We start from the raw sequence: 26,754 nt of genomic DNA on the forward strand, positions 1-26,754 counted from the left end.
TTAAGATTTTGTCCATTTATCTGTATGGTTCCAATTTTAGTATATGTGCTGCCCAAATGAGCACAGCCATTTATCTGTATATAAGCTACGTCTCAATTAAAACATAGGTAACCAAAACCAGGCAGTAAAATCTCCCATGGCTCCCATCATCCTTGGGAGCAAACCAGCGCTCCCCAGCCTGGCATTGGAGGGCCTGTTTTTCTACAGCTTTATCTTCTAAGGTCTAATTGTGGCAAACAAATGAGCAGGAAGTGATGAGTGAACAAAAGGCACACTGGTCCACTTCCCGTGGGCGGTTTGCACCGCAGATGACATCTGTGGGGAGGGCCCGGGCCACATCTCTTTCTCCCTGTCTGCCAGGAGGGTACTCGGCCTCTGAGCCTCTCTTGCAGCTAAGGGTGGTCACGACAGGTGGTTCTGGCCAGTGAGACATAAACACAGGTCTGCTGCTGGCTCTGGGAAGGCTGCTGCTTTTTATATACACGTCCCCCTTCTCCCTGCAGGTGTGACGTGCGAAGCTATGCCTGCGTCTCCTGAGCAAGAGGGAAGGGCCAAGAGAGTCATAGAGAATCACAGCCCCCCTGGCCCCCAGGCTGTGGAGACTCAGCTGTGGGCCCATAGCTGTCCTCCTGCAGACTTGTTTCATGAGGAAAATACCCGCCTAGTATTTAGGCCATTATTGGATATGTTCTGCTGTTAAGAAATGTAGTCACCAATGTCAGAAAACCAAACCAAACGATAAAAACCCAGTAAGGGGGTGCGGATCCTGGAGTACTGTATCTGGGGTCCCCGAACTGGGGTGCTCCCAGGTAACGGCGGCACAACAACAGTAGTAACAGTAGAAAGATCCCCGGTGAGTTCATTCGCGGCTCACACTGGGGGCGGCCGGAGGTAGCAGAGCTGGAGGTGGGGCCAGGTGGGGGGCGGGGACTGGCCCAGCAGCAGGACGGAGAGAAGCAGCAGCAGCAGCAGCCCCAGGACCGGAGCGGGGATCAGCGGGTGCCGGCTGACCCTGGTGGGGGGCGGTACGGAGCTTAGGGAGGGGCCGGGGAGCTGCCGGGAGTCTCGGTGGTGGGCAACGTCCCAGCGTGTGACCGGCACCCTCCTTTCTGGGACTGCCTTGGGACCCACCTGAGCGGCTGGGGGTGCAGGGGGGCCAGGCAGAGCTGGCCCCGGTCCGGCCTCCTGACTGGGACCAGCTCTTTCAGCACAGGCACCAGGGCTCGCTGCAGATCTGGCTCGGCAGGGCTGCTGGGCATAAAGGAGAATGGGGCGATCCTGCAGGACTTTCCCCCACCTCTGGGTCCCCTCCGGTCCCCGGTCCCTGTGGGTCCTGTTACCTCTCAGGAGGGCTTCCTGGAATGTCTCCACGGTGAGGGTCTCCCAGAGGGATGGGGAGATTGGCCTGGAAGGACAAAGGAAACAGACTTGAGACAGTGGCTCCTGGATTGGGAGAGGCCCTTGGTTCAGCCCAGTGGACAGAAGTGACCGCATGGAAGGGGGTGGAACACAGTGGCTCAGTGCCGTGAGATATACCACCGGGTGGGCTTCCTATCTCTGCCAGCTTCCAGCTGTATGTCCCTTGGAATGTCACCCCATGTCTTCATGCCCCACTTTCCCCATCTGGGGACAGGGTCTTAACAGGTACCCACCTCACAGGGCTGAAGGGGAGTCTGAAGGGAACACAGGTAAAAGGCAGAACAGCGGGAGGGAGCTTGGAAGAGTGCCTGGCACAGAGTACTTGTGTGTGTACTGGGTACGTGCGTGTGCTGTTCAATATTGTTATCTCCATTTGCATCTGATTCTGGAAGTATCTCAGCTCCTCAAGGGCAGAGATCTCATCTTCTCCAGGAGTCCAACCCTGGCTGGGCCTAGTCCAGCGTGGGTACTCTTTGGGTCTGTCTTCCTGCCTCTATCAGAACCTGCAGGGGCCTTAAGATTAAGGCCCTAAAGGGGCGGCTGGGTGGCTCAGTCGGTTAAGTGTCTGACTTCAGCTCAGGTCATGATCTCGTGGTTCATGAGTTTGAGCCCCTTGAGCCAACGTGTCCATGCTGAGAGCTCAGAGCTTGGAGCCTATTTCTGATTCTGTGTCTCCCTTTCTGTGCCCCTCCTCCGCTTGCACTGTGTGTGTGTGCCTCTCTCTCAAAAATAAACATTAAAAAAAAGCCCCAAATATTTGTCCAGGGGCCATCTCACCCTCACGTCTGTCTGAAAGGGGATCCCCTCTGTTGCTCTCAGGCTTTCCCACCCACACCTTTGTTCCATGGATACGCTGATGGCCATCATTACAATAATAAGGAATAACAGGAAGATCAGTCTCGGCCACCTACTGTGCACCTGCTCTGTGCTAGGCCCTTTACACATGGTCTTCAACCCTGGCCCCACCCTGACAGCTAGGTAAAGATCATTGTCTAGTCAGCAGTGAGGATAGCTGAGGAGGGGACCAGTCTCCATGGAAGGTCGTGGGAAGTGGCTTTGGGGTCAGGCTGCTCAGAGAGACCATGTTGGATGGTCTGGAGCGTGAAGGGGCCCAGACACCAGGTGCACATTTGGGCTCTCATGTTCCTAACCTAAGGACCGCAGGCTCCTCGCACCCCATCCCAGGCTTCCCCCCTTTCCTTGCCGGAGAATGGGGATTGTCACCTGCACCATACCCTGTATCCTGCCTCCTGCCGCTTGGAACAACAAAGCAAGGGGTATGGGGTGTGTGCGGTGCCAGGCAGGGGGGCTGTGACAGGCGCTGTGCCCCAGGGAGTTCTGGGCCGGCTGGGGAGGGCCCAGCCCCTTCCTGTGTGTGGGCGCATGTGCGTGTGCATTTTTGCATTCCGGGGGTGTAGCCACGTCTGTGAGGCCTGTGGCTTAGAGGCTGTAGCCCTGTGTATGCGCTTAGGTGGGCCCCCCGGGAACATTCTGGCCGCCTACTGGCCTACTCCCCCCACAGCACTGTCCGCTCTCATTAGCTATAGCAAGAGCCTTGTTATTTCTCAGCCAAATGATTTTTCTGTCTGCTCAGGAGAAGTGGGGGTGTGGGGTGAGGGCTGGGAGGAGCTGCCCCTACATCAATCTCCTCCAGGGCCTGGAGTGGGTGGGGGCAGGGGAGGGGGGCTGGGGACCACCTACCGTGACCTGGGTCTCTGCTTCCTCCTCTTCCTCTCTTCTGGGCAACCTGAGGGGACAAAAAAGTCACTGCAAGCACCTTCCCTCTGCCTGGCTCCCACTCGCCCACTATGGAGCTGGATGAACGTTTAAAGCAGGGGTCTTAACGTGGACCGGGCGTCACAGAAGAGCCTGGGGGTGTCCTGGAGCCCCAAGAGCAAACCGCTGTGTGTAGCTCAGAGTATGTATTTTGCAGGGGAATTTTCAACATCCTTTCCAACCAACTGGCTTTCTTGGCTGCTACGTTTCTAGCTGGGAGCCGAGGCTTCTCTGTTCTCTTACCCTCCCAACACCAGAGACTCAGGGCTCTCCCAGACGCCAGGCAGGTCAGACCCCACTTCGTGCCCCATGGGCTGTGCCACTTTCAGTGAGTGAGTCTCAGTCTTATTGGGTCTTCTTTTAGGACTGAGATTCCAGGAGCCAACTGGTGAGCAATCCTTCCCTCCCCACAAGTCATTCTCTGAGGTGGGCAAGTATCCGCCTCTGCCCTCCCCCCACACACACCGAGGGCAGACATCCCACCCAGACGTCCCCACCACCGGCTACCACTGTCACTGGGGTCCAGGGATCCACCCTCCAGCTGCTGCCATCTTGACAACTTCAAGTCACAGCTGTTTCTTCAACTAGCACCCCCAAAGGCAGCTGGGCCAGTAAGCCCCCAGCCTCTGCCCAGTCAGACACACAGCTGTCTCATCCCATGGGACTTCTACTTGGGACCCAGGTGGCTTGTCCCCAGCCCCTCTCGGGAGCCAAGCCCTCACCCCTAGCCACTGTTAGGCACCACAGGATTCACTACCTCCCTTGCTCCCAGCTTCCCGATTTGGGAGTCACACTGCCCGGCTCCTGGGAAATTCAGATGGCCAGCCCCAACCCCTGCCACTGCTCGGCCCCTTCTCCCCTCCTTTCCCTCCCTGGTGACGCAGGGGGAGGTCGTAGCTCTGAACCCCTCTCCCGCCCAATCTCAGCTTTCTCAGAGGAGCCCAATTAGAGGCTGGTGGCAGGCAGCCTCATTAGCTGCCTCAGCGGAGAGCCTGCAAAGGAGGGGGTGGGGGGAAGGCCCAAGGCCAGGGCCCCGGAGGAGAGTGGGCCCAGGCATCTAGTGCTTTCTCTCCCCTTCGAGGCCTGCACCTGAGCTTTGGAACATCACAAGGCTGGGGTTCCATGGCCCACCACCCCATCACTAAGTCACCAAGCTGGGATTTGAACCCAGGCTGTCTCCTAACTACCTGGGTGTTTGCTCTCAACCCAGTGGGCCTCATTCATCCCAGGGTTCCCCGGAGGCCTTGGGTGTTCAGTGACAGTGACCAAGTGACTGAGCTGTCCCATCTGCCTGACAACTGTCTTCTTGTCTCAGAGTCTCCTAGATGAAAATTGCTCCTACAGAACCCTATTCAAGCATCGCCTCCCAGGGAAGCTTCCCCCCAGGTAGAGTGAAGTGTCAGATGTCCTCACAGAGCTGGCGGCCGGGTCACTCTGTGTCCCTCTAGGCTAGGAGATGCTGAAGGCAGGGCTGGATGTGACTCATCCTGGGTCACAGGCCTGGGGTGGCCTCAGTGTGAAGGAATGAGTGAATGAATGAATGAATGAATGATGAGCAGCTCTCCCAGGACTCTTCCAATCCTTGTACGCTATTCAAATTCGTCCAAGAATCTGGTGTCACCCTAAGGCAGGGGGACAGCTCTGGAAGGAACAAGCTTCTTACCACATCGACCGCTCCCTCCTTCCTCCTTGTGGGCGTGCTGGCTCTCCCTGGAAGTTTCTCTGTGGGAAAGAAAAGGTTGGGTCTCCCAGGCTGTGGCACCTGAAAGAATTCACCACCTGCTTCTAAAACCTGCCTGCCTCTTGGGCTCCACCACTGAGGCTGGCTCTGCACATACACCCCCAGAGCAGAAGCCAGAAATGGGAGAGTTGTTCTGGACCCCACCAAAGCCCCTTCTCCTCAGGACCCAGGAGTCCAGGTCCCCCAAACCTCTCACACTCCCACAAACTTCTCACACTCACGTGGACCCAAAGGATCCTCAGATCCTTCCAGATCCCCTTCTCCTCCCAGGTTCCTGGTCTTGGGGCCACCCCTAAGCTGTTCTCCTTTAGGACCCAGGTCCTATTTTCTCTGGAGACATCTCCTTGCCTGTGGCCTGGACCACTGACTTGACACTGTTTTCTAGATAGATTCCTGAGCTGCAGCCTTGTGTACCCATTGACCTCGGCCAGCCCCCTAGATGCCCCTCAGGACCTGCATCTCACTAGGTCACAGGGTAAGCTTGGCGTCTTTCCAGCTTCTCCCTTCCCAGCACTCTGCACCCAGCCCGCTTGCCCGCAGCTCCGTCCCCCCTGCCCCCCTTCTCTCTGCCCACCCCTCTCTCCATCCCAGGGCCCTGGCCTGGCTCAGGCTTCATCCTCTGGACTCTCGTCCCAGCCTCCTGACTGGCTCCCGGCCTCTAATCAGAACCCATGTGGCCCTTAAGGGGTCTCTCTACATTCAGAGCTAACCTCCTCCCTCCCCGCTTTCAGCCTTCTGTGGCTCAATGGAGAAAAGTACAGTCTCCCAGCCTGATTTCCAGAGAATTCCTGTGGTGATCCAGCCTCCTGGCTCACTAGCCGCCCCAACTCCCTCTGCTTCCTGACCATGTTATGTGCTCTTGTGCTCACACGTGCGGTTCCGCTGCCAGGAAGGCATCCCTTTCCCTCATGCTACTTCTGCCTTTTTTTTTTTTTTTTTTTTGCCAAAATAAGCTCAAGTGTCAGTTTCTCTGTGACACCGCTCCCGTCTCCCACCTGATACAGGTCCCCCCTTTGCTGGGCTCCCTCAGAGCCTGGCCCCCATCTCCACACACCCATCTCCCTGCACTGGGATGGCCATTCTGCGTGATCTCCCCCTGGCCCTGAGCGGCTCCATGTGGCAGCTCCAGGACCCAGAGCAGGCAGCACCCTGAGGCCTGGGTCAGTGTCCCCCCAGAAGGGGCATCTGAGAGCTCACAGAAGAATCCACCCTTACACCTCCTCTGAGGGATGGGACTCTGCTCTCCATAGGCTGTGTGACTGGGGACGTGTGACCTCTAGCCCCAGTTGCCCATGCGTGACAGGATGAGGAATGAGGATGCCCACCTCGCAGAGATACTGGGGGAGGTAAATGAAAAATCAAACAGCACCGGTGTTGAAGGGAAACCTAGAAGCTTCTCTCAACCCAGGGAAAACATGAGCAAAGAGACAAGTTTCTCCTTTAAGAATGGTAAACAGGGAAGCCTGGGTGGGTCAGTCGGGTAAGTGCCCCTCTTGACTCGATTTCGGCTCAGATCATGATCTCACGGTTTGGTTCGTAAGTTTCAGCCCTGCATTGGGCTTTGTGTTGCCAGTGTGGAGCCTGCTTGGGATTCTCTCTCTCCCTCGTTATCTGCCCTTCCCCACTTGTTCTCTATATCTCCCTCAAAAATAAATATAAATAAACCTAAAAATTAAAAAAAATTTTTAAAAAATGGTAGGCACACCTGGGTGGCTCAGTTGGTTAAGCATCCAACTTCAGCTCAGGTCATGATCTCACAGTTTGTGAGATGGAGGCCCACGCTGGGCTCTGTGGTGACTTGGAGCCTGCTTCAGATTCTGTCTCCCTCTCTCTCTGCCCCTCCCCTGCTGTTCTCTCTCTCTCTCTCTCTCAAAAATAAATAAAAATAAACATTAAAAAACCCAATGGTAAAGAGTGTAATTCTGAAGCAGTATAATTTCCCAGATGATGCAATTACAGAGCTGTGGGCAATATTTTCTTTGAAAAAAAAAAAGACTTTGGCACAAATGAATTAAAATCTCACTTTTCCCTCGTGGACACTGAAGATGAGCTATGCCAGTTGTTTCTTTTTTTTTTTTTTTTTTAATGTTTTTTATTTATTTCTAGGAGAGAGAGAGAGACAGCGTGAGCAGGGAGGGTCAAGAGAGAGGGAGTCACAGACTGAAACAGCTTCCAGGCTCTGAGCTGGCAGTCAGCACAGAGCCCGACACGGGGCTCGAACCCATGAACTGCGAGATCATGACCTAAGCGAAAGTCAGATGCTCAACCGACTAAGCCACCCAGGCGCCCCTATGCCAGTTGTTTCAAAGGGTGTTGAAATCCTGTCAGGTAATTATAGAAGCCCTAAAACAACAGCTATTGGTTGAGTTAAGACATCATAGTGGCCTTGCTAAGCTTTTCCTAAAGGTGCTCGTATCCAAAAAGTAAAAGTTTCAGAAAAACAGAATAAACAAACAAAAACCACGCGAAAACAAAACAAAACAAAACCCCAAACACCCCAAAAGTAAAAGCTTAATGTATCTTTACGGGGTCTGGAAGAACGCCTTACTTCTTACCTTCCCCCGCCAGGCCCCTGTAAATGGCGACTCCTGCCCCTGCTTTCTAACGACAAGAACTACGAGTGACAATCTGTCTATTGCACCCTCGGGGTGGTCCCTAGAGGGCAGGGCTGGGGTCCTGTCTGGCTTGGGCTCTGTGTCCAGCAGGCCTTCAGTCAACATTTGCCTGTGGGACGGGCAGCAAGCTCGAGGCACGCGGAGCCCCAGGCCCCATTCCCAGCTCCTGGACTCCGGTGTCTCCGAGCCCCGCCCATGCTCACCCTGGCCCCAGCGGTGGCTTCAGATGGAAACTCAGCTTCCTCGTCGGTTTCGATGACGACCTCCTCCCACTGCCACACTCCACAGAGGGGGCTGGAGAGAGCGGATGCTGCCACTTCTTGCTTCTGGGAGGGAAGGCATTTCTGAGGTCAGGGAGGCCGGGGTGAAGGCAGAAGATGTGGAGGGGCTGAGGCACGGGGCGGGGTGGGGGGGGGGAAGGCAGGGCAGGGGTAGGGATGAGGATGAGGATGGAGATGGTCCTGGGGGACAGGTGGGGTAGAGTGAGAATCAGGGCTGGGTTGGAGCTGTGGCTGGAAGGGGGCTGGGGTGCTTCAAAGGAGCCAGGCGCACCTGCCGAATGGCCTGGATCTCCACGCCCAGCGACGGGGGCAGCAGCTGGGTCCAGCCTGCTCTTCTCGCCTGGGCCCCTTCCGGTAGCCTGGATATACCGTCAAGACGGGGAAGGCTCTCTCTGTGACTGCCCATTACCTGTTGGTCTGCCCACTCTGGGGTCTCTGCCCTGTCTGCCTCCACCCCCGCTGGAGGGTGGGGGTCCTTGCCTTTGGGCTCCCCTCCTCCCCCCCCACCCCTGACATTCCACTTACTCATCTTGCCCCTCATGGGTCTGACTCAGCTGCTCCTCCAGGTGTGAGATTTCCAGCCTCAGTTCCTGCAAAGCAGGGAGTGGGGTCCCTGGCCTCTCTGTTCTTCTCCACCTCCCAGCCTTGGGCGCCCCTTACAGTCAATTCCACCCTCCCTTCCCCTTCCCCCCAACTTCTGTGGGCTCCTCTGGACACATATTCCCAAGGGACAAGGGGAAGAAACTTAGAGAGCCAAAGAGAGATGGTGAGCAGCAGGAGCCCAGAAGGTAACCAACTGGCCAGGAAAATTCAGAAAAGAAAGGTAAAGATGGAGACACACAGAGCAAAAGACATGACGGATACAGATTCACAGGGAGGCAAAAGACACGCGGGGTGTGAGAGACTCATAATGACCAGGGACCAAAAGAGAGTAGAGTGTCCCCTGGGACCAGAAAGACTAGATCGAAGAAAGGCAGACACACAGCAAGATGAGCAGGGGCGATGTGGTGACAAGACCCCCACAGAGAATGAAAGTAGACCCAAGATGGAGATACACAGGGTGAGAGAGAAAAAAGAAGCAGAGAACAAGAGAAAAGGCAGAGAGAGAGATGGAAACAGAGAGGGAGAGACCGTCGTACAGTAGAGATGGAAGAAACAAGGTGTAGAGACTCCACAAGAGATGGGCAGGGACACAGAGAGGCAGCAGATCGCAGAGATGGCAAAAGAGTGGGGCTGGGCAGGGGGCTGAGGGTGGGAGGGCAGCCGCCTACCTGGGTCGTCGTTCTGTACTCCTCCAAGGTCTTGGCCAGACTCTCTGCGTGGCGAGTACGCTGGAAAGGCCCAAAGGCGACTGAGACTGGGCCCAGCCCCACAGAGACACTGAGGCAGGGATAGGGGAGACTGGCAGTGTGAGCTTTGGGGGAAGAGCTAGGGGCTGATGGAAAGCGCCAGGTCATGCTTGTGACCCCAGGGTGGAGGTGGGGGATCCCTCTGGCCTCTCCAGGTTGCTTATCCAGGGATGCGACCCCGGAAGGACCTCCCTTTCCAGACTAGGGGCGGGAGCCGGCCAGGTGCATACGGAAGGCAAATGTCCCCTTGCCAGCCCAGGGTCCCTCACCTCGGAGAGGACAGCATCTCGTTGGCAAATGAGGTGTTCACACTCACAGAGCTGCCGCTGCCAAGGAAGGAGCCCGTCCATCTGTCCGGCCTTCCAGGACTTGTCTCAGCCGGCGCTGCCCTCCCCTCCCAGGACCACCCAGCTCTCCCGAGCCCCTCTCCTCAACCTCCCACGATGTCTCTGGACATCAGCTCCCTGAGAGGGATTTCAGCCAAGCCGCCCAGAGCTCGGGGAGCCTAATGGCTTCATGGGAGTCCGGGGATCTCACGAGGCCAGAGTGGCTGAAACTGGTCAAGATGGCAGGAGGGAGAGCTTCCACCTTCAAAGTGTCCTTTTCCGTGGCCAGCTCCTCACTCCTCTTCTTCACTCCATCCCGCTCAGCCAGTAGTTTCCCGTTCTGGAAGAAGGAACAAGCGGTCAGGCCCCTCCAGCACAGGTTAGTGGCCACAGCTGACATTTCCTGAACACCTGATGTGCAACCGGCCTCATGCTAAACACTTTCTAGGTTTTGTCCCATTTAATCCCTCCAACCATCCTGTAAGATCTCAGCTTTGATTTCTCTGTGCTTCGTTGGGTGTTCGTCTGTAAAAACGGACATGAGGGGCACCTGGGTGGCTCAGCCGGTTAAGTGTCCCACTTCAGCTCAGGTCATGATCCCACAGTTTGTGAGTTCGAGCCCCGCGCTGGGCTCCGTGCTGACAGCTCAGAGCCTGGAGCCTGCCTCAGATTCTGGGTCTCCTTCTCTCTCTGCCCCTCCCTCACTCGCACTCTCTCTCGCTCTCAAAAATAAACATTTCATTAAAAAAATGGAGATAAGATAGGACCTACTTCACAGGGCTGCTGTGTAGATTAAATGAGCTAATGGTAACTGCTAACTTCTACTGAGCACCTTGGAAGTGTTAACTCATTTCTTATCCCCCATTGGTTTTTCTTTTTAAGTTTATTTTGAGAGAGAGAGAAAAAGTGGGAGAGGGGCAGACAGAGGGAGAGAGAGAATCCTAACCAGGCTCCACACTGTTAACATGGAGCCTGGCACGGGGCTCGAATTCATGAACTGTGAGATCATGACCTGAGCCAAAGTCAAGAGTCACGTGTTTAACCAATTGAACCATCCAGGCGCCTCTCTTCTCCCCCATTGTAAAGACAGAGGCAAGTCTAGCACAGAAAAGTTGTGCAACTTACCCTGGGTTATACAGGTGATAACTCATGTAAGCATATGTTACTATAGGTTAATAAGCATAAAACCTATATGGCATATGGTATATGCCTGGAATATACCAACACAGGCATACACCAACATGTTCAGGAAATGTAAAATGTATAACTTTAAAGATATCTTCAAAACTGTGTGCTTTTTACACACACATAAGTGAAAATAACAGTACAATGGATGTACATGGCCCATCACCCAACTTCGACAATTATATACATTTCCCCACTTTCTCCCCTATCCTCCGAGTTTTTTGTTTTGTTTTGTTTAACAGATGATTCGAGAGCAAACACCAGGTATTACATTATTTTACCTATGACTGCTCTGGCATTTTTATTTCCTACTTGAGGAATTTTTACTTTAGCAAACTCACGATACCACTATCACTCTTAACAAAATAGATCATTCCTTACTATTGTCCCATACTGAACTGGTGGTTTATTTAAAATTTTTTACATTTATTTATTTTTGAGAGACAGAGTGAGGTAGAGCATAAGTGGGGGAGGGGCAGAGAGAGGAGATAGAATTCAAAGCAGGCTCCAGGCTCTGAGCAAGTGTTCAGCACAGAGCCTGACGTGGGGCTTCAATCCATGGACCGTGAGATCATGGGCTGAAGTCAGATGCTCAACCAACTGAGCCACCCAGGTGCCCCTGAATTGGTGCTTAAAAAAAAGTTTATTTATTTATTTTTAATGTTTTTATTTATTTCTAGGAGAGAGAGAGAGAGAGAGACAGCGTGAGCAGGGGAGGGTCAGAGAGAGAGGGAGTCACAGACTGAAACAGGCTCCAGGCTCTGAGCTGGCAGTCAGCACAGAGCCCGACGTGGGGCCCGAACCCACGAACCGCGAGATCATGACCTAAGCGAAAGTCGGACGCTTAACCGACTAAGCCACTCAGGCGCCCCAAAGTTTATTTATTTTTAAGTAATCTCTCTACCCAACATGGGGCTCGACCTCAACCCCAAGAGTCACATGCTCCTCTGAGTGAGCCAGCCAGGTGCTCCCTGTTTGTTTTCATTTTAGTTATCTCACAAATGTCTTTTCACATTTAGTTTGTTTGCATGAAAATCTAAACAAAGTCCGCTGTGGCTTTTAGTTGAAATGTCTCCTTGCTTTTCATCTGACAGTAGCACCCACCTCCCCAACCCTGGCACTTTTATGGGCCCTTCTTTAGTGCAAGAAATCAGATTATTTGTCCTGTAGAACTGGGGCATTTGGATTTGGCTTACTGAGTTCTCGTTCCTGTGTGGCACGTTCACCCCATTCCTCCCACCTCTTCATTTCCTCTAAACTGGTGGGTAGATCCAGGGCCCTAATCAGGCTCCTGTTCAATTTTTTGGCAGGAAGATTTCACGGGTGCTGTTAGACATGTCCTCTTTGCGCCATTCAGGAAGAATGTAATGTCTGGTTGTCCCAAGTGTTGTTTTTATTGGTTATCACCCCATCCCCCCTCCCAGTTTTGCAGAAAAAATTCAGGAGTGGAGGGACTAAGAAACTTTACATGGTGAGCAAGTGGATTCAAACCCACATCTGAGTCCAGATGCTGCCATTATAACCAGCAGATTCTCTGAGCCAGATGTAGCCCAGGGTGAGAATGAAGAACCAGCTTTGTCTCTCCCCTCGGGGGAGCTCGTCACTAGAGGGGGAGACCAGTGCAGGAGCAGACGATGACAACGATGACAACGTGGGAGGCAGACTCTGATGAGGCCTAGGGCCCGGGTCCTGTGGGAGCCCAGATGAGGGGAGTCCGGAAGCAGCAGTGCTGGAGCATCCTGAGTCCTCCAGGGTGAGGAGAATTATCCGAGAAGACAAGGGGCCAGGAGAGGGCACGCATGCCAGCCATGCTATGGGACCTGAGAATAAAACGGCCCCAAACCCAGCGTAGAGTTTCCAGGCAGAAGCACTACAGCAACTTGCACTGGCTTCGATGTGAAGCAGCCACGGGCAGAGGCATTTCAGGGCAAAGGGGCAGGTGGACTTCCCTCGCCACACCCCTCCTCTCGGTGCCCCTGGGGACACCCAGGCCAGCTCCTCCGCCTCTCCAGCTGGCTCGGCTCCAAGTCCTCCATCAGCGGTCCCTCCCGCTCAGTCTCAGCGGGCCCGGGCTGCCAGGTGAAGGGCAGAGGAAGGACGACCCGGGAATGCTGTGTCAACATCTGTCCACCTGGTAGGGGCTTTGCAGGCTGGATCCTGGGCCGCTCAGCAGGGAACCTGGTTACTCAGCCTCAGCCTCTCCCGTCTTCTTCTGCAGTAACCTGAGCCCTGCTCTGTAGATTCTCTGTAGGAAAACTGAGTGTCTGAGTGTCCCTTACTCCAGCATTATCCTACTGTAACTTGAGAACTCAATCTATAGATGCTATGTAGGCTGCTGTGGGGAGGGGAGAGGTGGTGGGGAGGCAACCAAGAATAGCTCTGGTTTATCGAGCGCCTAGGATGTCCCAGGCACAGCTCAAGGCACTTGACCTGGCACCGGGCCTTCTGGGCTGGGAGGAGGCAGAGACCGCTGGCTGCGATTCACTCTGCTTATCCCTTCTTCTGCTTTCGTTGGGGGTCTGCTCTCCACGTGGGCAGGTGAGTCCTGGCCTGGGGTGAAGGAGATGGAAATCTCAGCAGACTCAGGAGAAGTGGCTGGTTAGCTAATCCAGCAGCCATTCTCACCCTCTCTGACTTGTTCATCTCTCACTCCAGAGGCTGAAAAAAGGCAGATGTTCTCTTAGGCTCCCTCGCAGCTGGGGGTTTCATATGATACAGTTCCTGCTGGCGAGATGGAGAGGGGTATGCTGGGGTGGTGGGTATAGTGGGGGGTGCTCCTGGGAGAGCTTTTCCTTCTGATGAAAAGAGAGCCATGGGAGAAACATGAGCTGGCCCCCTGTCCCTCTGTCCTGTTTTGGATGAGATCTTGAGGGTGGAGCTGATGCAGCCATCTGTGATCATGAGGCCATAGGCAGATGACCCAGCCTGAATCACCAAACCAATCCAGAGACCTTCAAAGCCTCTTGCTACAGAAATGAGTGCCCTTTGGACTGAAGCCATTTCTTCTGTGTTCTCGTCCTTGGAGCTGAAAGTATTCTGGCCCATCAGTGGTTGGATTACCCATGCCAGGGGGTGGTTTGGCTATAATCGTATGATGTCACTTTGGTGAATACCATAGAAGAGGGAGGTTCTGCCATGGGGCTTTAGGGAAAATTTCTCCGTGTTCTTAAAAAAGTGATGTTCTGGAAGAAACACTCCCGTCCCGTCTGCACCCCATGCCTCATATTGTGGCAGCCATCCTGTGGTGAGATTTTCATTGTCCCAAGTGACGGAATTTTCATGGAAGAGCCAGAGAACAACAGTGGAAAAATTTTGGATTTAAATACAAAAACTACGATACAGATGTAGGACAAAGAGATTTGGGGGCATCAGGCAGAATCTGTATCATTGCCTGGACTGGGCAAAGATCCTTTGGCCAGGGGAGGGGTGTAGGAGGGTCAAAGAAGAGAGCAGCAGAGGGGACACAGGCCTTGAGCCAGCCTCAAGCCCTGGGTTAGCTGCGGGGGGCAAAGGGTGGTGGAGAGGAAGGATGCTATTGAACCACACAACCCCTGGGGTGTCTGGGAATCTGAGAGGCCATTTCTCAGCTCAGTCTCAGCCCCAGCAAGGCCTGTGAATAACAGAATAGAGATGGCTGTGTGAGAAGCAGAGGCAGAGAGCCCCACGGGGCTCCCTGTGGCCACAAAGAGTCTTAGGAAAGAAGCCAAGCCTCCTCTTTGGCCCCAGGTATGAAGGAGCCCCCATACCCCTGAGGGGGAGCTCCCAAGGCCCCTGTGTGCTGCGGGGTCCAGAGGGCCACCACCAGCAGGAGCAGTGAGGACTGTATGTCCAGACACTAGAGGCGATGCCCGCCTCCCAGCGGATGCCAGCGTGTGGTGGTGACTAAGGCCCACGACCAGATGGGACGATGAACATCAATCTTGTGACCAGCAGAGAGAGCAGATGTTGAGCGAGGACCGCCACCTCCTGGGGCACTGAGATGCCGTGTGGGTCTCCAGCAACTTAGATGCCACCTTGTGGGGGGCAGTGACGATTTTCATCATCAATTGGTGAGTTTCATTTCCATCGAAGATGACTAGGCGTATCCAGATTTAACAGAGGCTCGGGAAGAAGTTACATGCCTAAAGGTGGCCCATTTTTTAAGTGGCAGAAATGGGATTTGAACTCGGGCTGATTTCAAGGCCTGTATTTTTTCAACCATAAAAAATGCTAATATATGAACAATACTGGCTAACTTTCAGAGAACACTTCCTGCCTCATACCTAAGACTATACACATCCTTTTGTTCAAATCTCACACAACCCAGTGGGGGAGATTCTGTTATTTTGCCCATTGTTACAGGGGAGGACACTGAGGTACAGAGAGGGGATAGACTGGCCCATGCTTATGCAGGAAGCCCCAGCATGACCAGGTAGTCCGCCCCCTACCCCCCACTCTTGCCAACCATGGCAGTCCTCACACACAGTGAGGTGACCTTCAGAGAAATTCATACATTATTGGGATTCTGGGGTCTCCCTCTACAGACTGCCAGGGTTAAGTGGGTGCAGGCTGCTGAGGATGGTTTGGGGCGGCCGAGGTGGGGCGGGAAGATCCTGAGGACTGGGGAAGGGGTGGGCGGGCACCGGGCCGCAGCTCACCTCCTCCTGCAGAGTCTCCATCTCGGCCACCAGATGCTGCTGTTCCTTTTCCTGAGCAACCCCGGAGAGAGGACAAAGGCTGTCTTAGGGCCTCCTTGCCCCCATATTGCCCTTGTCCCTAGCCTGGGGACACATCTCGGGTCTGGGTCATTAGTGAGCAAGGCTGGGAGAATGGGTCTGGGAGCCCTGATAGCTCCTGCTGTCCCCTTTGTCATAAGAGGGATGGCAAATCGAGCTGAGCCCTAAGTTGGGGGGTGAGCAGGACCTGGAGTAAGGGAGGAGTCAGGGTAACCTCTGCCTTCCCAGCCACAGTCGGACAAGGTTGCTCAGACTCCCAAGAAAGGGGGAAGGCACCTTTGTGTCCCTTGCCCAGAACCCACCGTCTGCCGGGCCTGGGCCAGGAGGCTGCGATTCTGCTCCTCCAGGCTCTTGGCCAGAGTCTTCAGATCCTCCAGCTCCTCATCCATAGCCTTGGCACACTGCAGAGCCTGCTGGGTACTGAGTGGGGGCGGGGCAGGTGGGCCACACGGGAGGTAAACAGAGCCCATAGAGACAGATCCACTCAGGGAGTTGGAAGCAACAGAGACCTGGGGGTGGGGCACAGAGACCCAGAGGGAGGGGGACAGAGACCCAATTTCTACCTAAAAGACTAAGGTGTGGGGGGGGGGGGGGGGGGNGGGAGGGGGACAGAGACCCAATTTCTACCTAAAAGGGGGGGGGGGGGGGGGGGGGAGGGGGGGATAGAGACCTAGAGAGAGCAAAAGACTAAAATAGAGGAATCATGATGGAGAATGAGTGCAGAGAAAGGAACAGGCCGCTGATATGGAGCCTCAGAGAAGAGTAAGAAGGGAAGTCTGAACCCAAGAGGCCGAGAGACAAGAACGAGGAGACAAAAGAAAAAGAGCAAAAGCAGAAAGGGACAGTGCAGGGTTGAAGACAGGGCAGGAGGTGCAGAGAGAGCATGCAGAGAGGAGAGTGCGGGGTAGGGGGGGGGGCGAGGAGTCTTCGGTCAGGACGGGGTGCAGGCCCACCTGCGCAGCTGCTTGCGCAGGGCCACGATCTCCTCCCCAAGGCGCGCGGAGCCCTCCTCCGCTGTCTCCACGCTGCGCTGGAGCTTGGCGTTCTCCCCCGCCAGCCTGCGGTTGCTGAGCTCCAGGTCCTCCAGGCTGCTCAGCAGCTCAGCTGTGGCGGGCCTGGGGTCAGGGAGGGGCTGGTCACCGGCCACAGCCCCCACCTCCTTTCCCGGGTTGGGGTGGGGGTGGTGGGGACATGAGGTGCTTCTGGAGAGAGAAATAGGAGAGGGACTGCCCCGTTCTCCTAGAGCTAGCAGCCCAGCCCCCTTCCAGTCCCTCACCCACTCCTGAAGGACCCCAAGCCCTACAGCATGGAGGCTGGAGGGCATGGGCAGTAGGGGGGGCGGGGGGGAGGGGAGAGGATAGGTACAGCTCAGGTCTGGGGTCTTCGCCTCCGAAGCTCTCCAGGTTGGCTGGCTCCCCGGCTTCTGGGCATCCTGGGGGGACACAGATGGAGGGTGGTGGGCTCCCCGGTGACCTTAGGTGTTGGGGCGCCCCAGGACCTGGGCTTGGCCTCCGCTAGCCTGGCCCTCACGTTTGCTGTGGGTCACATCATCTGCTCCTGGGGCTACATTTATATCCACACGTGAAAGGCCTCTTGCTCACTGGTACCTTGAGCGCAGGCTGGACCTCGCTCAGAGCCCCAAGTTCATCAGTCCAAGACAAGGCAGCACCTCAGCTGCCCCCAAACCTGTTCCTCTTCCCAGTCTCCTTCCCACCCGCCCACCCAGCCCGGGCCGTCCTGCTCCTCCCCAGCTCTCTGCCCTCCTCTCCTGGCTCAGGCTTCACGCTTCCTCCTGGACCCTCACCACAACCTGGTCCCCAGCCTCCTGGCCTCCAGCCTTCTCCCACCCAGAGGGGTGTTTCCTCACCAGGAGCTGACCTGCCCCTCCCGTGGCCCCTGGAGGAGGTTTAAGGGAAAGGAATGTCCAGAAAGAGGTTTTCTTGTGTGTGTGCGGTTTTTTTTTTTTTTTTTTTTTGCTTTGGTTTTGGCTTTGTAAGGCATAAGGGGAACACTTTTTTTTTTTTTTAAATGGAGCACCTCCTGTGTGTGAGGTCCTAGGGATAAAATGGTGAGTGACACAACTAACCAAATAGCAGGGTAAGTAACTTAATCAGATAGTTGGGTTTTTATAGGAAAGGCTGTGAGTGAGCCTGGACCGCCAGGGACCTCAGCCTGGGGCCTCCCAGGCTTCCCCACACAGGGGTCCCCAGGCGTGGGAAGTTTAGGGGGAACAACCCGAGGGGATGACTGGTGGGCAGGCACCAAGTGCACTGGAGGCTGAGCCAGGAGGCCCAAGGGAGCAGGGACTAGACAGTAGGCGGGAGCTGGCCGCCTCCGGCCGCCGCCAGGGAGAGGTGGGCAGGGCCTGCGGGCCTCTGTGAAGGGCTGGGGTCAGGAGGACTCGCAACCAACCCCTGAAGAAAAAACCCCCCAAAGCTCAAGGAAGGTGGGGAGGCAGTCATGGAGGTGCCTAGAAAGCCAAACTCATAGCTCCAGGCTGGAGCTAAGGTTCCAGGGGTCCTACCCTCTGCCCCTGGCTTTGTCCCCAGGTGGGAAGTCCTCCTACTGTCTGACCCGGGCCTGCCTGCTTCATTCTATATATAGTAGTCTCACCAGATGGCGGTTGCTGGGAGGTCAGGGCCCCCTCGAAGGCTGTCTCCTCTTCCAGCTCTAATCCCCTGTATCAAAGGGATGAGGCTTAGAGCCCCCTGCAGCCACCCCCAATCCTGACCAGCCAGCGCGGGGATTGCTGGTGGCAGGGGGAGGGGCTGGGTCAGGTGAGAGGGAGAGAGAAGGGACCGCAACACCACCGTGGGGAGGAAGGTAAGGCCAGATGGCAAGAGCCCTGGGCCAGATGGCAAAGCAGGAGGGGCAAGGGCTGGGTTTGGAAAAGGGATGGGGAGGGGCCTCGGTCAGCCCCGAAAACCCCAACTTTTCCTTCCAGCCCCTTTTGTTTCTGCTTCCCCTTCCCAGGAACTTTGGCTTCAGACTTTCCATCCCATTCCCCCCAGTCCCACCTCTTTACTTTTCACTCCCCCTAGCCTCCTTCACACCACAGTAGGTCCCTGTGCCCAAAGGGCTGCAGGAAGCAGGTACAAGGTTAGATCTTAGGAAGGACTTCCGGGGGGAGGGGAGAGGTGCAGAGACCCACCGATCCAACTGACAGGCGGCGATCCAGTCCCGCATGACAACCAGGAAGGTGTCCAAGTCCACAGTGGCCTGACGGCCCTCCCCACTGGGGTCCAGGCTGCAGGCCAGTGTCTGGAGGCGTGCGTCCTGGGGGCCCTGTCCGGTCACGGCCTCCAAGTAGGCTAATACGTCAGTCACAGCCACAACACCTGGGGACAGAGCGTGCCGTGAGGGAGTGTGGGGCAGGTGGGGGGGGGGGCAGGGACAGGCAATAGCTTGACAGCAGGACACCAAGGGATGGGCTGGTAGCATCCTTGCACCATGGTTAATTGACACACTTTGGGCAAGTCCTTTCCCCTCCTCTGAGCTGAACTTGTCACCTGGAAATGGAGCCCAATCTTCTCCACTCACAGGGTAGACCCCAGAGGACCTGCTGTGCCCAGGGGCTGCCTTCCCTCCCTCTCCCCAGGCCCGACCCTCCTCCATTAAGGTCCTTACCCTGAAAGGGTTCCGTCCCTTTATCTGCTTCCTTCCAGAAGCTTCCCACAATCACCCACTTCATCCTGCAGGACTCCCAGGAAGGGGCTCTGGCCCATCCCTCTCTCCACGGCTCCCCAGTTTCCGGTCCCCCCAATCTCTGTCTCTCATTACTCCTTGTGTCTCCCAGGCCCAAGGGCCGCCTGGCCCCCATCCGGCCCCCCACCTGTCCTCTGGGGGTCACAAGCTTCAAACGTCGAGTTGAGTACTTGCTCCTCTAAGCTCGGCAGGGTCCCCAGGCTCCCCTCCTCCAGCTGGTCCCAGAGGCACACTGAGGAGACAAGAGGGGCGGCCAGCCCGCCAGCCGGTGAGAAGGGGGACCAGAAGAGAGGGAGTGACCCCAGGTCCCGTGCTCCTGCAAACGGGAGCACATTCACTCTGAGCCACTTGGCGTTAGGACTGGTAGAGAACAGCAGGAAGCTCCGGGTGGGGACAGCAACAGGAAGGGTCACTGAGTGGCCCCCCTGCTCCCCGTCCTGAGGACATGGGCCCTATCTTTCAGGCCAAGAAGTTCCCCCTGCTGTCTAATCCTTTGTGTCTGAGCAGCTCAGGAGCCCAGATAACAAACAAGGCTCTGAGATCACCCTTTCCTCCTCTCTTCCAGGACCTCCCAGGCTCTGCTCAGAGGGGGCTAGGGGCGGAGGAGGGCAAAGAAGAGAGGATTCTGGGAGGAGCTGAGGGTGAAGGGGGCTCAGGAGCCAGGAACAATCCAATAAGGCGCGGGCAGCGTGGATCGATTCTGTCGGCCGCATCTCCGGTCTCCCAGCCTGCCTGGGGGCCAGGTCTCTCTCCTACCTAAATCCCCAGGCGGGGCTGTGTCATTGCAGCCCACAGCCAGGGGCGCCAGATGAGAGAGGATGGGTGATCTAGGTAGGGTGGGTGGTGGGGGAGCGGTTAGCTCAGAGCCCAGCTACGTGACTGAGGGCAAGTCCATGCTCCTTTTGAAGCCTCAGTTTCCCCACCAGTAAAATGGGTGGGTAGTGATTCCCCCTTACCAAGGCTGGAAGGCTTAGGTTTGTGTGTGGGAAAAGACCTCCCAACACAGACACACAATGTAAACGTCCCCAGGTCTGTTTGTCCACAGCTATATCCACAGTGCCTGCATATAACAGGCACTCAATAAATGCTCCAAGATACAGGGGAAGATCCTCTACTTCAGGGGTTACTGGACTTCACTTCCTGGACTGAAAATGACCTGCCAAGTCTCCCTGCCCTTGAACAACTGGGTATCAGGCCCAGCACAGGCTGCCAGGTCTGGCTGACTCAAGGGCAACACGAACAAGGAACATAGACTCCCTGAGCCTCAGTTTCTTCCTCTGGAAAATGGGTGTGGTGTTCCTTCCCTCCTAGAGAAAAACTGAGATAAAATTTGGAAAGGCTCTGGGCAGCAGGCTTGCCACGTGGTCGAGGCTCAATTATAGGACTGAAGTTTCACTTAGCAGTGAGTAGATGCCTTCCTCTTCTGAGGGTTTTGTATGGACCACGGTGGCTGCTATTTTTAGTCCCACTTTACAGATGAGGAGAGTGAGGCACAGAGAAGTTAGGAACTTGCCCCCAAGTCACCCCATGAGTGCTCTTTTTTTTTTCTTTCAAGTAGGCTCCACGCCCAATGTAGGCCTTGAACTCATGACCCTGAGATCAAGAGTCACATGCTCTTCTGACTGAGCCTGCCAGGAGCCCGTGGATGCTCTAACGCCTTTTACTTTCCAGGGTTCTTTGTAGGGAGCTAACATTCAGCCCCCATGGGTTTGAACCCATGCTCCTTTTTTTTTTTTTAATTTTTAATGTTTTTTATTTATTTCTGAGAGGGAGAGACAGCATGAACAGGGGAGGGTCAGAGAGAGAGGGAGACACAGAATCTGAAACAGGCTTCAGGCTCTGAGCCAGCTCTCAGCACAGAGCCCGACACGGGGCTTGAACCCACGAACTACGAGATCATGACCTGAGCCAAAGTCAGACACTCAACCAACTGAGCCACCCAGGCGCCCCAGAACCCATGCTCCTAAGGAAGGGGACAGGGAATCCACAATGAGAGGAGACAGCAGGGCCCATGCTGGGGCTTTACCTGAATTTGCAGTGTTCTCCCCTCGCTGTGCTCCCCAGGTTACAGAGGAGGAGGACACTGAGGCCCAGTGAGGTCACCCCCCAGGGCTGCTCAGCCAGAGTCAACCCAGGACATCTGGCTCAGAAGACCCCCATGTGTCTATCTGGGGTCCCTCAGGAAGATGTCACTCTGCTTTTCCATCCTCCGTGTCTCTACCTTTCTCTGTGTCTCTGTCTCTGCCCTCCTCTAGTTTTCTCTCTGGCTCCTACTCTCCATTCCCCCCCCCCCCGCCCCCTTCTCTTCCCAGAGCCCTGCCTCTCTGACTCTGTGCTCCTTGCCCCCATTTTCTTCACGGTTTCTCCAGCTCTGGGCTTCTTTTCCCATATTCCAGTGCTTCTCCGTTCCCCAAGCCGTGTCTCTCCTTGCCCTGCTGTCTCTCTGGCTCTTTCCCCCAGCCTTCCTCTGTCTCCATCTCTCCTGGGTGTGGCCTTCCCTTTCCTTCAGGAGCCTCCCAAAGCCGGCTCAGCTCTGGCCCACGGGATCCTCGGGGGCCGCACGCCCTCTGCTGGTGTCGGAGAAGGTTCCATGTCCGTCACTTGGTCCGCCTGCCCTGCATTCGGGCGCCCAGGTGCCTGCCTCCTACCTTCCCCTCTGGAAGGACTCCGGAGGCCAGAGTCCAGGCCTGTGGCCTTGAGAAAAGACGTGGGCTCAGCTGCTGGATTCTGGGAGCCTCTAAGAAAGCGGCCCTGCCTCTCCCCCAGGGTGAGAACCTTCTCCCCCATCACACTGGGGTCTCCTACTTAGCAGATGAATTTCAGAGAGGGCCACCCAGTGTCTTCCTCCCCAAGGCGGCTTTCACACCCCTTTGGTTTGCATCCATCCCAACAAATCAAGGACAATAACTGAGCTCCTACGTGTCAGACATTGTTCAAGGGCAGCGCTAACCAATGGGACAGCTACTTGCCACGTGGATTCGAACAGCTTGAACTGTGGCGAGTGTGAATTGAGATGCTCTATTAGTGTAAACTACACACCAATCTTGAAGTCTGGGTGTGAAAAAAAAAGAATATCTCTAATACATTTTTATGTTAATTACATGCTGAAACGATACCATTTTGGACATATTAGGTTAAATAAAAATCTATTATTCCCATTCCATTTTGTCGGTTTCTTTTTACCTTTACATGTGGCTACTAACAAAAGTTATAGCTCACATGTTGGTCAGCACTGCTCTAGGGACCAGGGATGCCAGAGTGAATTCCCCCATGTTGGGATGCCTGGGTGACTTCTGCTCAGGTCATGAACTCAGTTTGTGAGTTCAAGCCTCACATCAGGCTCGGCTCACTGCTATCAACGCAGCGCACAGCATTCAGATCCTCTGTCCCCTCCCTTTCTGCCCCTTCCCTGCTCCTACTCTCTCTCTCTCAAAAATAAACATACATTTAAAAAACAAAAAAAATAAACTCGAACTCACGTCTCAGTGGGAGGGGCAGAGACTAAACAGCGCTAGGAAGAGAAGCAGGAGAAGGGAGGGACTATGAAATAAGACTTTACAAGGAAGCAGAGATCTGAATGAAGTCAGGGGGGACCCAGCAGGTCGTTAGGGAAGCGGGAACAGAACTTGCTAAGGTTTCTGCTGCGGTTCCCCCAGGGCAAAGGAGGTACGGTATCTGGACAGGTGGGCGCACATCGGGCACTTCATCAAAGAGAGCTCCCTCCCTCCCACCCTGCGACAAAGTGGAGGCTCAGGCACCCCAAGCCGCCTCTCCCAAGTCCCCAAGCCACAAGCTGGCACCCACTCACCCACTGCTCCCTCCTCATCCTCCCTTGGGGTGAACAGGGGGCCCAGCCACCTACTTTGTGCAGTGGGGCCGCCCACCCGGCCCTCCGGCACGTCCATGGGCCGCCTTGGTTGCTCCACAGCTTCGGGAGAACCTAACAGCCCACCTCCATCACTGGGACAGACTGGCAAAGGGTCATCTGCTCCAAGAGCTTCTGGAAGGACAAGCGGGAATGGCCTCCTCAGACCAGCCACCCTGCCCCACCTGAGCCCCAGGCCGCTCTGAGTCCTCAGAACCTGTTTGCCCACCCCTGCCCGGACCAGAGCAGCTCCCGCTCGGACCTGTTTTATGAATTGGAGGTGTGGGCTGGGAAAACGGGGCCCAGGAGTGGGCGGCAGAGATCAAAGAGGGGGGCCGATGGGTGGGGGTCACTGCCTCCTTGATTCCATCCCCCACCTCCTCCCCACAGCCCGTCAAGTCCTGAGCCTTGTCCCTCCTGCCCTGTGATGCTGCTGACTTGACCCCTCCTCTCCTTCCCTACAGCTCTGGGTCCCATCCTCCTCCCCGGCCTTCTGGTCTCATCTTTCCCTTCCTGTCCATCCCCAGTGCCGCCCCGAGCTGACCTGCTCAGGGTTCTCCCATGGCTGCCCAGTACCCCAGGGACAGAGCACAGAGCCTGGACCTGGCATTGAAGGCCCTGCCCACCTCCCCACCCCAAATCACACTCACTGTTCCAGCAACTCTGAACTGCATGCTCTCCCCCAAAAAGGGCTGGCTGTCCCCACCTCTGGGTATCTGCCTGGGACACCCTCCTTTCCAGCCCTTCCTGCCTTGGCTTACATATCCCCTCCTCTGGGAAAGCGTTTCTGAACGAGCTGCTGTTTCTGGGTTCCCACACCACCCTGGGCTACTGACATTCGGCCATACCAGCCTGTACGCGGAATGGCGGGCCTCTCATGCGAGTTTGAGTCCATCTCTCTCCTGCTCCGACCCCTGCTATGGATCCCTAGTGCCCTCAGGGCTACGTCCTAGTCCCTCTAGCTGGTGTGGGACAAAGGGGTCCCTGCAATTCCTGTGGTGCCACATGCACCATCCTCACGTGTGGCCCCCGCCCTGGCTCACAGCCTCCCTGGGGAGCCTTTCCTGGGGACCCCCTCCTCTGTGTCCTGAGAGTGCCCGCCCTGCCTCCATTACAACCAGCCGGACCATACTTATTGTCCCAATACCAGGACACTCTCAAGAATGAGAAGGGTGTCCCGTCCCCCCCGCCATGGCTCAGTCAGTTAAGCATCTGACTCTTGGTTTTGGCTCAGGCCATGATCTCACGGTTTCGTGAGTTCAAGCCCCACATCAGGCTCTGTGCTGAGCATGAGGAGCCTGCTTGGGATTCTCTCTCTGCCTCTCTCTGTCCCTCCCCATCTCACGCTCTGTCTCTCTCAAATAAAGAAATAAAACTTAAAAAAAAAAAAAAAAAGAGTGAGAAGGGTGCTACTACTAATTACGCTGGACAACTGTGCCCACTGGGGCTAAACTGGGCACACTGGAGGGGAATGGTCCACATAGGGCCCTCTGGGGCCTGTCTGTCCTCACCCCACCTGCTTGTCATCCCTTTCCTCACCAAATACTGCCCACACCCTGCTCTCCCTGGCGCCAGCAGGGTCCACTGCTGTGGAGTGCACACTTCTTAGTAGCTTTTAGAATGTTCTAGAAAAGGCAGCCTTTGAAGAGAGACTGTCCTTCCAGGGCTTGGACAACGCAGGGGGATGCAGACGAGGATGGTGGCTGTGGGGTCTGAGGGGGGAAGGGTCTGGCACTAGGACTGGGGGATAAACTCCTGGTGAGGGGTTGAGGGAGGCTCTCGTCAACCACGGAGGGTATTCCACAGGGAGGATGGAGCGGGAGGAGGAACAGGCAGGAATTAAAGGGGTTCCACGCGGGTCTCTGACCATTTTTCTGGGGCGTCTCTGGATTTCCGGGGGTGTCTGGCTGGCTGGGTGAGAGTGTCCCTGATTTGGGAAGGGAATATAACAGGATTTTTGCGGGGTAGTCTGGCAGGGTCCGAGGCAGAAGTCTGACAGAATTTCTAGAAGATTCTGACAAGATTTTAGGGGTCATCACATTTCCTAGGAGTCCTTTTCAGTATTTCTGAGGGGTTTTGGATTAGGATTGCGCGAAAACCTGTGACAAGATTCGGAAGGCCTTGATACTGGGGGTTAGGGTTAGGGGGGCTCTGGCAGGGCCTCTCTGGGGAACCCCGCCACATCCATGGCACTGCTGGGCCCACGACCTACCAAAGGCAGTTGCTTGGGAAGAAGGTGCGCGTGCGCCGTTCCCGCCAGAAAAAGCGAAAAGGTCGGGGCGAGACCGAGAGCGCGCGCGCGGCGTCTAAACCCCGCCCCACCTGGGCGCCTCCGCGCGACGCAGGCGCACACCGAGGGGAGGCTCGCTCCAGTCTTGTCGGTTACCTGCAACGCGAACGCCGCGCATGCGCAGGAGTGGCCGGGCGCGCACCCATCCTGGCGCAGCGGGTGCTTGCGCATTGGCCGGGAGGGTCAAAGCTGGAGGCTGTGCGGCCGGTAGGGGGAGCGAGGGGTGCCTGCGTCCCCTACGTTGGGGTCTCCTCTCCGGCCTCAAGCCTGGGTGCAATGGACCAGTTGGATTGAAGGACCCTTTGTCCATCCTCCACTTTTTATCAGCTACTACAGCTACTAAGTCATGCCCTTTCTTGCCCTCTCTTCCGTGTAAGGCTGCCTGTCACCGTCACAATGATGTCCCACCCTATCTTGCCTCACCACTCCCGCGCCCTTTGTGGCTCTAGTCACGATGTATTAACAGGTCCCTGAAAGATTGTTTCTCAGAGTTTCATTCATTGCTTATAGGAAGGAGTGGGGAAAAAACATTCTCAGCTTTTCCTGCCAGAGAGAGGGGAATGACATCCAAAATTGCCTCCCAAGAATGGGGATTTGGGACAAAAGATGTCCCATCCATACCTTCTTTCTGCTAGCGGAGACATAGAGAAGGAATCCTTTTGCATCTACCGGTTCACCCCACCATCATTCCTTCCTCGGAGAGATCTTTCCCGGCCACACTCCTTCCATTAGCCCCTCATCTCACTAACCACCACTGTTAGTGGTCCTCATGGCATATCTCACGACCTGACATAGTGTATATTTGTGTAGTGTCACCCCCACTGGAACGTGAGCTGCATGCAGTAGGAGGTGGTTTTGGGGCTAGAACATGCCTGGCCTAGTGTGAGTGCTAAAAAGAAAAAAAAAAAGTGTTGAATAAAAGCGTGAAGGAGCAGACAGGATCCATTGCCTCTTAACTCCTCGGCAGCATAGACTTCATGACAAGGCTATGGGCCTGGAGTCAGACGTTCTTGGGTTTGAATTTTGGCTCCATCACTTCCTAGCTGTGATCTTGGCACAATGGCTTGCTCTCTCTGAGCCTCAGGCTTCCTCCCAGAAATGGAGATAATAATTGCTTACTTTGTTACCTTGAGGCCTTAAGGTGGTAATCCGTGTTAACTATTATTACATAAGGCCTGGGAACGAACCTGTTTGAGGTGTGATGTGATGAATGTTTCAAAGTGTGAGATATGGAATCAGACACACCCAGTGCCATTGCTGTGTGACTTTTTGGCAAGTGACCTCACATATCTGAACCTTAGCTTCTTCTGTAAAATGGGAACAAATAATATCCACCTCAGGGGGTCCTAAGAATTCAATAAGAATGTTTGCCAGGTGTTTCCTTGGCACAAGCTGTCAAATGGTGGACTCCTTAGCTTTATTAGTACAATTTCATTCTTTGTTTATTTCTTCAGTGTTTCACGTTTCTCCCTTCCTTCCTTCCTTTT

At 55.3% G+C, this 26,754-nt stretch overlaps 1 protein-coding gene across 6 annotated transcripts; it reads right to left on the bottom strand.

The window, feature by feature from the left end:
* On the bottom strand, window positions 1–26,291 carry KASH5 (KASH domain containing 5). Of its 6 annotated transcripts, none has more exons than XM_039244287.1 (20): window positions 25,889–26,291; window positions 22,975–23,112; window positions 19,240–19,344; window positions 18,559–18,745; window positions 18,021–18,085; window positions 16,773–16,839; window positions 16,361–16,522; window positions 15,710–15,827; window positions 15,330–15,380; window positions 9,770–9,847; window positions 9,451–9,507; window positions 9,104–9,163; window positions 8,358–8,422; window positions 8,104–8,191; window positions 7,755–7,877; window positions 4,859–4,917; window positions 3,121–3,166; window positions 1,341–1,405; window positions 1,132–1,251; window positions 1–1,012 (listed from the first exon to the last, which is right to left on the bottom strand). In XM_039244287.1, the coding sequence occupies exons 2-20, from the start codon at window positions 23,015–23,017 to the stop codon at window positions 871–873; spliced, it is 1,701 nt and encodes a 566-aa protein (XP_039100218.1). In that variant the 5' UTR covers window positions 23,018–23,112; window positions 25,889–26,291; the 3' UTR covers window positions 1–870. The 6 variants fall into 6 exon arrangements, with proteins under 6 accessions (XP_039100218.1, XP_039100208.1, XP_039100198.1 ...); XM_039244277.1 differs by lacking the exon at window positions 25,889–26,291 and adding an exon at window positions 25,364–25,621 and having other exon boundaries at window positions 9,451–9,501; XM_039244267.1 differs by lacking the exon at window positions 25,889–26,291 and adding an exon at window positions 25,364–25,621 and having other exon boundaries at window positions 7,755–7,874.
* Window positions 26,292–26,754: the final 463 nt, after the last annotated feature.

The sequence above is a fragment of the Hyaena hyaena genome, unplaced genomic scaffold (assembly GCF_003009895.1).
Source record: "Hyaena hyaena isolate Hyena2069 unplaced genomic scaffold, ASM300989v1 scaffold_9, whole genome shotgun sequence".
In the NCBI taxonomy this organism is placed as follows: Eukaryota; Metazoa; Chordata; class Mammalia; order Carnivora; family Hyaenidae; genus Hyaena; species Hyaena hyaena.

Excerpts from the sequence above, each read along its gene's own strand:
- KASH5 (XM_039244257.1), bottom strand. The coding sequence starts at position 25,577 with ATGGACAAAGGGTCCTTCAATCCAACTGGTCCATTGCACCCAGGCTTG. Across the intron at positions 9,848-15,329 it reads TGGAGACTCTGCAGGAGGAG|AACGGGAAACTACTGGCTGA; the intron begins GTGAGCTGCGGC and ends TCCTTCTTCCAG. Across the intron at positions 1,406-3,120 it reads AAGCAGAGACCCAGGTCACG|GCCAATCTCCCCATCCCTCT; the intron begins GTAGGTGGTCCC and ends TTGTCCTTCCAG.